We start from the raw sequence: 11,239 nt of genomic DNA, 5'->3' as shown, positions 1-11,239 counted from the left end.
GCCAAGCCCCACGTTTTAATTTCCTTGGACACTTTGAGACCAACAGAGAACCCAGAGGTGGTGAGAGCAGGGGAACGAGTCATTATCTCCTTAGTCCCAGAATGGAATCAACCCAAACTCTCCTCTGTGAAAGGGACTTGAAGCAGACTGTCGCCCAAAGGAGAAAAGAGAATGAGCCAAGGGGGTGGGCTTAGGCCTCTCTTCCAGCCCTTCAGCACAGCGACACGCTCTGAGAGACACCTGAGTGTGGAAAGGAAAGCAGGGCTCCAGCTTTACAAAATAAAGTGTTTGTTTATTATGAAATTAGAGATGGAGGCCCCTCCCCTTCCGCCCTCTTTCCCCTTCCCGGCAGCCTCCCTCTTTCCTTCCCCTCCCCCAGGGGCTGGGAAGCATACAAGACGATGCCCAGAGCCAGGATGCCCAAGGCCGGTTGACAGCTGGGCAGAGCTCCAGGGAGGCAGCCACAGTAGGGGGCTGGAACTCTCGCCCTGGGAGGTGGGCTGGCTCCCTCTCTCTGCTGGAGGCCAGTGGAGCCAGGATGAGGCCATGAGTGATGGATGGAACCATGCGGGCAGGTCTGTAAACACAGGAGAGCCAGAGTGAGAGGCGGTGAGTGGGGGAAGGCTTTGGGCCAGCCTGGTGCTCCACGAGATCTAGGGACACTGACCTGGGGCAGAACGTCCCCTGCAGGAGGGTGGGCAGCAGTGGCTGGACGTTTCTCTTGCTTTTGGGATGGACAACAGAAAAAACCAAAAAGCCAATCACAGGGACCCACAGAGAATGTGGGCAGATGTGGGCAGGAGACAGACAGACAGCATGTGTGTGTGCAAGGGAGACACATCTGTGTGACAGATTCAGAATGGAGCAGACCAAAACAGAGCCACGAAAGAGTGGAATCACAGTGAGAGAAGTGGGAGGTTCAGAGTCGGAGCCGCACAACCCAGACCCAGACAGGGAGCGTGTCAGAGACAGACAGATCCCTGGACAGAGACGAACAGACGACTGGGGAGGAGGGACGTAAGGAGGCGGTTGCCTTGGGGAGGTGGGGAGGAGGGACACGGGGACTGGGGAGGCCTGGGGGCCCCTGGGCTGCTGCTGCCTGCCTGGACCCGGGGGGCTCACTCAGAGGGCCTACGCTGCCACCCCGCTTCGATGGGGGAAGCGGGGGCAGGGCCAGGCCGGTCTCAGGGGGCTGGGGGCTCCTTGGCCCCGTAGAGCTCGGCCAGGGTGCGAAAGAGCGGCCCCCAGTCGTCCAGCGGCTCAGCCGGGCCCGGGGCGCCGCCGATCTCGCTGCCGGAGCCCAGGGAGCTGAGGGAGCCGCAGGAAGAGCCGCGGCCCTCGTAGCCGTACACCTGCACAGAGTCGTAGGGCGGCACGCTGGGGTCCTCGTCTGCCTCGCGCAGCCGCAGCGCCAGCAGCTGCGCCACGTCGGCGGGGCCGGGGGGCCGGGGCTGGCGTGGTGCCCGCGCCCAGGGCAGCACATCGCGGCGCGCGGGTGGGCCAGGCGCTGGCGGGGCCGCCCCGTCAGGGTTCTGCAGGGCGCTGATGTCGAAGGCCTCCGTGTCCTCCTCACCGCCGCCCTCGTCGTCGTAGGTGATGATGTTCTCGCGCACGTCCTCCTCCTCGAGCACCATCAGGGCTTCTTGCTTCTGGCGCCGCAGAGCCACGAAGAGCACCACCAGGGCTGGGGGAGAGGCGCACAAGTTCCATTTGGAAAGGCCTAGGGGTGGCAAGCCCTAGCTTTGACCTTTGGCAAAATGCTTTCGAATTCCTGACTTCAACCCTTTACTTGCTGTGTGACCAAGGAGAGTTGCTCTCTGAACCTCTTTGGCCCTTGGATTCCTTGTGTGGAAAAGAGGGGAAACATATCTACCCCTTAAGGTTGTTGAAAGGATGAAATACCAAGTGATGTGCTCAGCACCACATATGGCCCAGAGTTGGGGCTCAGTAAATAGTTTTTATGGTTCATGACTGTCCTTAGCCTGGCAGGTCAGGGATATGAGGCCAGAGTGTTTCTCGGGTGTATCAGGCAGTGGGAATACCCAGGCATGAGGGTTCCTTCATGACCTAGGGTGGACTTCCCTATGTCCAAGGTCCTGCTTCTCTCCACACCCTCTGAAGGCCTGGACCTCACATCTATGACCCCATCTATGGCTTGACTCACCCAGCAGCGTGCCCACGCAGGTGACGATGGCAAGCAGAGCCCCGGTGCTGAGCCCAGCAGGTGAGAGCTGAGCCTCAGGCCTGCAGGACGCCACGGAGCCATCAGGCCGGCAGCGGCACACACTGACAGTTACTGTGGCTGTACTGCTCAGTACTGGCCGCCCCCAGTCCCACAGTTCTATGGGAACCAAGTAGGGGGCCTGGCGGGGTGGAGCGGGGCGAGAGGGCAGCAGCAGGCTGGCGGAGCCATCTGTAGGAAAGACAGGTCTTTGGGCACCTCCTGGGATACCTTCCCACTACAGTCGGTGCAGCCCATGGAGACAAAGCTATCTGTGGGGAAGGTTTGCAAAGAGCAAAACTACAGCCACCTTCTTTTATTTATTTTGGCCACACTGCATGGCTGGCAGGATCTCAGTTCCCCAACCAGGGACTGAACCCAGGCCCCTGCAGTGAAAGCCCTAAATCCCAGAATCCTTTGGCATCAATGGTAAAGAACCTGCCTGCCAATGCAGGAAACACAAGAGATGTGGGTCTGCTCCCTGAGTCAGGAAGATCCCCTGGAGATGAAGTCGGCATCTCCATTTCCTGGAGTGGGAAATGGCAACCCATTCCACTATTCTTGCCTGGAGAATCCCATGGACAGAGGAGCCTGGTGGGCTACAGTCCATGGGGTCACAGAGTTGGATACAACTGAACACATACACATCCCCCCTGCCCCCACCCCACCAGGCCATCAAGGAACTCCCAAAACTGCACGTACATTCTGTAGGGTGGAGCTCCAGATAGGTGGGTAGAGTTAGGGATGGTGGAGGAGGAGAGGGAAGCAGGTAAGGGCACAGCTGTAGGAGGCTACCCACCTTGGTTGTCCCGGACAGTGAAGTTGGCATCGGGGCCCAGAGGGCCATGAAAGGAGACACGGCTGTTGTTGCCGACTTCATCTCTGTCCAGGGCTCGGATGACCTGAATCAGCTGAGAGGAAGAAGAGAAACCTCGTATGGAGTGGGCAGCTGGAGGTCCTGAGGTCCTAACCCGCCTGCCTCCGTGGCTTACCTGGCTGGGGGCTGCAGAATCGCACACAAAGGTGTCGTAGGGCTCTGCCAGCTGGGGAGCGTTGTCATTCTCGTCCAGGGTCTGGATGGCCACTTGCACCCGGGAAGCCTGTGCAGAGCTGTCTGAAGCCAGAACACGAACACGTGCACCCCACGCAAGCACACACATCACAGTTACACACAGTACATAAGGTGTGTGAATGTCACATCCAGAACATGGCATGCATGTGAGATACATGAGGTATGCATGCGATATGCAGGTAGCATCTATGTTGTGAAGTGAAGGGAACAAGTGCATATAACATCCATGCGGTACCCAAGAATATGTGGAATACATACCCCATATACATTCAACAGGAGTGTAGCACCCATGACATACATGAACAATAACCCACACGCAGGGCACAGGCACCGTCAAGGAAAGGTAGACAGACGATGCAAACCAGACAACAGCCATGAAAGATGCAGCACATTCATACCACACATTCGATGTGCTCAGTGTTTAAAACGAATACAACACACACAGAAGGAATGTTCCACATGTACAGTGAATGTAGCATCACCACCCCCAGGATGCGGAGAACGCATTTTCATGCATGAAAACAGTGGGACAGACATACACACATGTGCACTCGTGCACACACACACACGCCCCATCAGAGGTCTGGGAGGCTGTGGTGTAGCAATGAGTATCACTTAGAATTGACCTCAGGGAGGGAGGAGCTACCTGATTCTCAGGCGCAGAGCCAGGCCAGCCTGGGTACCACAGCCATAGACAGGCCCCCTCGTCATTGGGTGGCCCCCATCATTACCCTGCCTTGCTCCTCACTGCCAATGGCATCCAAGAGAAAATGCAAAGTGTGCATCCCTGCCCTCCCCAGCGCTCATCTCCCCTAGGCTAAATCTCTTGGTTCCTTTAGTCTTTCCGCCAAGTTGAGGGAGAGCTGGTTGGCTCTTGGGAAGGGGCTGAGGTCACAGCCCAGGCAGAGGAGTGGACTGCCTGGCTAAAGGGTCTGGGAGATGGGACAGGGCTGGGGTCCGTCCTTCACTGCAGTAAGGGCTCAGGGCCTGCTACTCAGTATTGGGATTTGGGGGCATGGGGAGCAGGATTTGACAGGAGGTAAGAAGACAGTGAGAGAAATACACACACACACACACACACACACAGGGCTACGTAAACAGACGGCCAAAGCACACACAGGGATGTTCACATGGACAGACATGCACGCACTGTCACACAGCTGCACGCTCATAAACATAAACCTATCCACATATAGTTCAACACATATGGTGGAGGAGATAACTGCTGAGACTGCAACCCGACTGAGGCCCCACCACTTAATGTCTGCGTGACCTCGGGAAGTTACTTAACTTCTCTTTGTCTGAGTTTCCTCCTTTTAAAATGGGAGAAAAAAAATCATACATCCCTCATAAAGTTGTGGTGATGATGAAGTGAATGCATCTACATTTGGTACTTAGAACAGTGTCCGATATACAGTAAGTAGTAAATTATTACTACCTGTCCACAAACACTCACATACACAAAACAATGTATACAAACAGCTACTGCGTCTATCACTGTGCTGTGCTTAGTCGCTCAGTCGTGTCTGACTCTTTGTGACCCCATGGACTGTAGCTCACCAGGCTCCTCTGTCCAGGGGTTTTCTCCAGGCAAGAATACTGGAGTGGGTTGCCATGCCCTCCTCCAGGGGATCTTCCCAACCCAGGGATGGAACCGGGGTCTCCTGCGTTGCAGGCAGACTCTTTACTAGCTGAGCTACCAAGTTTCACTATACATATCCAATTACATATATCCACAAATAATATAACTCTATACACTCAACTACATACACATATATATGCAACTATAGACATATACTCATAAGCATATGTGTAGGTATGTATATGTATTTTTCACACACATGAAGTGTGCACCCATATGTACACATTGCGCTTTAGCTCTTCATTGACGTGGTGTAAGTATGTAGGCACACAGGGACAACTTCCACAGACAGGACATGGACAGCAAACGTGGGAGACGCTGAAGCATGAGCAGGCACAGCAAGGACAGGTTCACAGAAGGAGGGGAGGCCTCCCTGCCCCCGCGGGCCACAGCTGCCCAGAGGCGGCTGAACCATGCTGCTGATGACTGCTGACCGACATGGGCAGTGCAGGGACCTGGCCCCTCTTCCCTTCCGTGGGGGCTTCCCACAAAGCTTCCCAGGGAGAGGCTGCTGGCACTCCCCGGTCAGCTCCCGGAGGAGGGCCCAGCTCCTCCCCGTTCCCACTTTAGCCTGAAGCAGAGACTGGGCAAAGCAGGGTGTCCCAGGGTGCATGTCGGGGTTCTTAGGGATTGAGAGCTATCTGAGGTTAGATTTATTTTGACTTGGGGAAAGTCAGCTATGGGAGCAAATTAAAGGTGAGGGGAAATGCTTAAGCCAACCCACCATGCCCAGTCCAGCCCAGGAGACCAGAGAGCCTGCCTGGTGGTAAGGATCCAGGCTGGGCACCTAGTCGTTATACCCTGGGTGGGGTGTGTGGCACTAACACCCCCCTCACCCCATCCCCAGGGACGGCCCCTCTGCCAGGAGGCTGCCGCCTCCTCCCGGCCCTCCTGGAGGCCCAGGACTCCTCACCAAGCTCTGTGGCCAGCACTGTGAGGTTGTGCCAGACACGAGCCTCTCGGTCCAGGGGCCCTGCTGTGCGGATGGTGCCGTCTTCAGGCTCGATGGAGAAGCAGCGCTCCAGGTCCGAGTGCGGGAGGATGGAGTATCTGGGGAGATGGAGCCAGGTGCGGGGCTGAGCTGGGGCAGGGCCGAGCTGGCGGCCACCCCTCCCTCCCACCTGTTCACCTTGCTGGGCCTCCTGGCTCATCTGGGCAAAGGGCCTGCATGAGCTGACCAGGCAGGGCCTGCCCTGTGCACCTGGAGCCATAATTCACGTTAGGGTCCCCTCGAAAGACAAATATCTCTGGGCAGTCACCAATATTAAACACCTATCCTATGACATGGGGTGCTGAGTTTCATGGGGGTGTGGGAAGAGAGACAGAGGTGGCATGGCGCAAACACTGCCTGTCTTTCTGACTCTTGGGCTCTGTTCTGGGGACCGAGGACCTGAGTTCTGTCTCTGCTCTGTCTCAGACTAGCTGTGTGACCTTGGGCAAATCTTTTAACCCGTTCCCTCAACTATCAAAGGAGAATGACACTGGCCCCTCCCTCAGTGCTGTGACAGGGATGCTGGGCAGCAGCCTGGGGAGGTGGAAAGAGTGGGTCTTCTTGAGGCCGACAAGTCTGGATTGGAATTCCAGCGTTGCTGCTTACTGAAAGTGTGACCTGGGGCACATTAACGCAACCTCTCAGGGCTGAGCCTCTAAAGCAGCTGGAACTGAGAAGACTCCTACCCTTATCTTCAATTCTCTCACAGGTTGTTGTGAAAATGAAATGTTATCAAGTGAGTAAAATGTGAGGCGCTGAGGGAGTGATCAATAGCCACAGCCACAGCCATCAGCTGATCTGGCGCACTCATCAGGTGAAATGCCATATCCGCTCTCACGGCCACTGGGAGGCGCCACTGCCATCCACGCAGGGATGGGTGGAGAGTCTGGTTAGCAGGTCCTCCAGCCCTCCCCTGGCTCCCAGGCCTGCAGTGGGGAAGACTTCTACCAGGAGGGGAGTGTGATGGGCAGGGAACAGGGGGGTGTGGGGGGGTGGGGGTGGGGTGAATCCTTGGGTGGGAATAGCCTTCGGCTCGGCCCTTTCCCTGAGGCCCCGCCCTGCCCCCGCCAGCTCACCTGATGGGGCTGGCTGGGGAGTCCAGGTCCGTGGCTGACACCTGGCCCACCAGGGTCCCAGGAGCCTTGTTCTCAGGCACTGCCAGGTGGTAGGCAGCCTGGGTGAAGGCAGGTGGCTCTGGCGCGTCCTGCACAGCCACGCGCACTGAGGCCACATCCTTGAAGGGCCCTCGCCGCAGATAGGCTGGGTCGATGAGCGTATTGGTGGCCTCCACGCGAAAAGAGTAGGCGCGACGGGTCTCAAAGTCTAGGGGCTATGGTGAGGGAGATGAAGTTACTGAGGGAGGTGCAGGCCTCAGGGAGGTGGGCACCAGAGGGGCAGTGGCCTCAGTGGTCAGGGTGGTGGGGGGCAGATTACTTGGTCAGAACTCCAGGTCTGCCCCCAGTTCCATCAAAGACTTGCCCTGTGCAAAGTCCTCGAGCCAGTCACTCGCCCATTCTGAGCCCCAGACTCTCATCTGAAGGATGAGGAGAGGACCACAATCTCTGAGCTCCAACACAGAGATCCCAAGTCTGCTCTAGCCTGGTGAGAAGCCTGTCCTTTGGGGCAGGAGGCAGGTGTGAGTGGGTCTGAAGCACTCACCTTGCGGACAGTGAGGAGCCCATCTCGACCCTGGGAGTCTGTGCTGATGCTGAAGGCCTCCGACCCCTCCCCGTCAAGGATGCTGTATGCCATGAGGGCGTTGTCCCCCAGGTCTGGGTCCTGGGCCCGCAACCGGCCCACCAGGGTGCCCGGCCCAGCAGTCTCCACCACAGAGAACTGGTACAGGCCTTGGGGTGGATGGAGGGAGATGTTCTTAGAGAGGCTCCCAGCCCTCCTCCCTCCCCCAGCACGTCCTTCTCCCAGGCCTGGCTGGGGGAAGGGGTGGGAGGAGGCTTCTCCAGAGGCGACAGGGGTGGGGTGGGGTGGTCAAAGGATGGCTCAGGTGGCGGCACTGGCCCCTTACTCTGAGGGAACTTGGGGGGATTGTCGTTGACATCGCTGAGGGTGACTGTCACCGTGGTGCTGCCCGACAGCCCCCCCATGTGGCCGCCCATGTCCTTGGCTTGAATCACCACTAAGAACTCCTCCTGCGTCTCCCGGTCCATGTTGGGGATGGCAGTCCGCACCACTCCTAGGGAGAGACGATGGGTCAGGCTTGCCTGATCCCACAGCTGCCTCACCTGGCTCCCGAGCTCTAGCCTCACCAGTCTGGGGGTCCACAGAGAAGAAAGGCAGTCCATCCAACACGGTGTATACCAACTTGGCGCTGTTCCCATAGCTGGGGTCATCAGCGTCGTGAGCAGTCACCTGGATCACTGATGTCCCTGCAGGGGGTTCCGGCACCCCACTCAGCCAGGACAGAGCCACGTGGGGAAGAAAAGCAGATGAGTGGGACCTAGACACGAGCAGGGCTGAATTGAAGGAGATGGGTTCTGGGGCAGAAAGCAGTGAGGGAAGGAGAGGTGAGGGCACTCCAGGATGTCCAGACCTAGGGTACTCACCCACATTGGACATCTCGGGCACTGTGGCATGGTAGGGCCCGAGGGGAAAGATGGGTGGGTTGTCGTTGATATCTTGCACCTTGATAATGAACTCCGATGGGGGCTCCAGGGGTCGGTTGGAGGCTCGGTCCACGGCTTGGGCCAATAGCACGTACTGTGCCTTCTCCTCCCGGTCCAGACTCTTGGTGACATGGATATTGCCTGTGGCCTCATCAATCACAAATACGGTGCCTGCGCCCTCTCCGGTCAGCAGGTACTTGGTGCGGCCCTCACCCCTGTCCACATCTGAGTGCAGCTGTAGGGGTCAGGGAAAGATGGCAGCAGGTTCCAAGAATGGTGACAGAAAGTTAAAGAGTCTACCTCTAGGATTGCGGACAGTGTTGGGAATCCTCAGGGACCAAGGTCATTGCAGAAGTGATGAAGGTGCAGAGGAGAGCCTTGAGAGTCAGGGGAGATGTGGGAGGGGCTGAGCCTTACCTTGCCAATGAGGACAGGCTCTGGTCCAGCGTACTCCTCAATGACAAAGAATTGGTTCCACACCCAGCTCCTTCGGGTCCGAAGCAGTGATGGTTCTGGGCCCCCCCGGGACCCTGCCCAAGCCCGGGCTGGGGCTGCCAGGCGCCCCATGCAGCCCCAGCCACCCAGCCAGGCCAGCAGAAGCCTCACCAGGCCCCACATGTTTGGGCTCCAGCCAAGGCTCTGTTCACTGCTCCTGGGTGCTGAGGCATGAGCTGGCTGGGGCAGAGGAGCAGAGGCGTTGGGGCTACCCCATGGATCCACACCTGCAGGATAGGCAGCTGATCAGGGTTGAGGAAACCTTTACCATCTCCTCCCAAAGTTAGACGCTCCAAAGATCAGACCTCCAAGGAACCAGATACCCTACTGCCCAGAACCCAGAATGAGAACGAGAGCAGGCTGATCTTTCCCTCCACCCAGGCTCTCTGCCTGTATTCACCTCCAGCCCTCTAAGCTGATAAATCTTTGGCCAGTCAACTCTGAATAGGAAAGCTTGGGAAGAAAATAGGAGAGGGGATGCTGGGAGGGCTTGGAAGCACAAATCTGGCCCCTGAGCTCCCAGGGTGAGTGTGCAGCTAGGTGATGGAGGAGATGGGGGCTACCATGGAAAGGGCTTAAAAATCCAGGAATTGGGATTCATGGAGGTGTGGTCTCAGGGTGCCGAGGGTCAGGCTGAAATGATAAGGAGGGCTGCCTCAGACAGGGTTGAGAACCTGTGAAAGTCTGTCCTCTACAGGAACCCCTCCTCTCCAGAATCTGCTCCCTGGCTCACTGCTAGCTGAAGTCCTTGAAGGGGGACCGGGCTCACAGACAGAGTGGGAGGGGGGAGCTGAAAAAAGGGGGGCGGTAGAAGCCAGACTCGGGAGGCAGACCCAGAGGCTAGAGACACAGCGAGATGCAGAGTGAGAACAAGACTCAGGGACTGTCCGCAGAGACAGAGAAAGAATGGCAGCAAGAGACAGGAGGAAAGAGATCAAAGGAGGTAGTCTGGGTGTCTGAAAGGCAGAGAGGAGTCCTGGGTACCAGGCTCCAGAATGGGTGGAAGGGCGGCCAGCACTGTAATAAGCAGAAAGGGGCGGCTGCAACTGCGGGGGTCAGACCAGGCCGCCCCAGCTAAGAACTTCATTCTGGGAGAGGGGGCAGCTGGGAGGGGATGAGGGAAGGAAGGTAGAGAGAGGACCCTTCCCACCGCTGTCTCCCCCTTCTCCTCCTGGGGGGACCCCTCAAGTGGCTGTGGCTGCGCCCCTCCTCCCCCAGAGCAGACACACACCTGACAGTCCTTTCCTTCCCGAGGGAAGAGGGAAGCCGGAGGGAAGCCGGGGACCTGGGAGGGAGGCGGGACGAAGAGAAGGCAGGGGATAGAGGAGTGGGAAACAGGATAGCGGGAAGGGAAGAGGAGAGGAGGGGAGAGGGAAGGATCGGGGAGAGAAAGGAAAGCGGGAAAAGGAAGACAGGAAAGGAGAGAAAGGTGAAGGAAGAAAAAGGCAAAGAGGAAGAGGAGATGGAGCAAGACAAGAGGGAGAGAGAAGGGTTGGGGAGACAGGGAAGGGGCACAAAAAGCAAACAGGCAGAAGAGGAGGCAGGATGAAGAGAAATCGAGGGAGAGGAAAATGGGAAAAAGAGGAAAAGAGGTACGAGGGAAGAAGGGAAAGCGGTAGAGCGCGGGAGAAGGGAGCCGGCAGTGGCTCCCAGCCGCGGAGCGCACCGCTCACCGCTCTGAAGACACCCGCAGGCTGCGGGCCCCCTGCTGCCCCTTCGCGGATTCCCGACCGTGGGCTCCAGGGCAGACGCCCTTACCTGGCAGTGCCTAGGGACCCAGCTTGGCGGGGAGCGCTCCCGCCCGCCCCCGTCGCCGGGTCCCGGGGGCGCAGCCCCGAGCCGATCGGAGCGGGCGCCGCGGCTCCGCTGCAGGTCTGAGCGGCCCCGGCGAGAACAAGGGAGCGAGACGGAGGGGGCGGGGGAAGGAGGCTCCGCCTGCGGAGGAGCGAGGCGGCTCCGCGCCGCGCGGGAGAGGAGAGCCCAGCCTCCGACCCTCCCCGGCCAGCCCGGGCCGCGCGGCGAGGGCGGGGGCGGCGCCTGGTGCCCGCCCCCTCGGCGCTGCTGGCCGCCGGGCGCATACAGATGCGGCGCCCCTCCCGGGCCGGGCCTGCAGCGCCCTGAGGGGCACTCGGGTGTGGGTGCGTCCACGCTTTGGTGCCAGGCCGTTCCCGAAGAGCTAGCGGGGAGGGCGCATCGC

General features: G+C 58.6%; 1 protein-coding gene across 1 annotated transcript; it reads right to left on the bottom strand.

Annotated features, from left to right (window-relative positions):
• Nucleotides 1–296: 296 nt before the first annotated feature.
• On the bottom strand, nucleotides 297–10,977 carry CDH24 (cadherin 24). The gene is made up of 13 exons (XM_005895437.3): nucleotides 10,801–10,977; nucleotides 8,965–9,269; nucleotides 8,488–8,782; nucleotides 8,191–8,310; nucleotides 7,950–8,117; nucleotides 7,586–7,773; nucleotides 7,003–7,256; nucleotides 5,849–5,985; nucleotides 3,214–3,335; nucleotides 3,021–3,132; nucleotides 2,165–2,413; nucleotides 668–1,684; nucleotides 297–577 (listed from the first exon to the last, which is right to left on the bottom strand). The coding sequence occupies exons 2-12, from the start codon at nucleotides 9,163–9,165 to the stop codon at nucleotides 1,185–1,187; spliced, it is 2,346 nt and encodes a 781-aa protein (XP_005895499.2). The 5' UTR covers nucleotides 9,166–9,269; nucleotides 10,801–10,977; the 3' UTR covers nucleotides 297–577; nucleotides 668–1,184.
• Nucleotides 10,978–11,239: the final 262 nt, after the last annotated feature.

Source organism: Bos mutus, chromosome 10, assembly GCF_027580195.1.
Source record: "Bos mutus isolate GX-2022 chromosome 10, NWIPB_WYAK_1.1, whole genome shotgun sequence".
Taxonomy (NCBI): domain Eukaryota; kingdom Metazoa; phylum Chordata; class Mammalia; order Artiodactyla; family Bovidae; genus Bos; species Bos mutus.
This window is presented reverse-complemented; position numbering and strand designations above follow the sequence as displayed.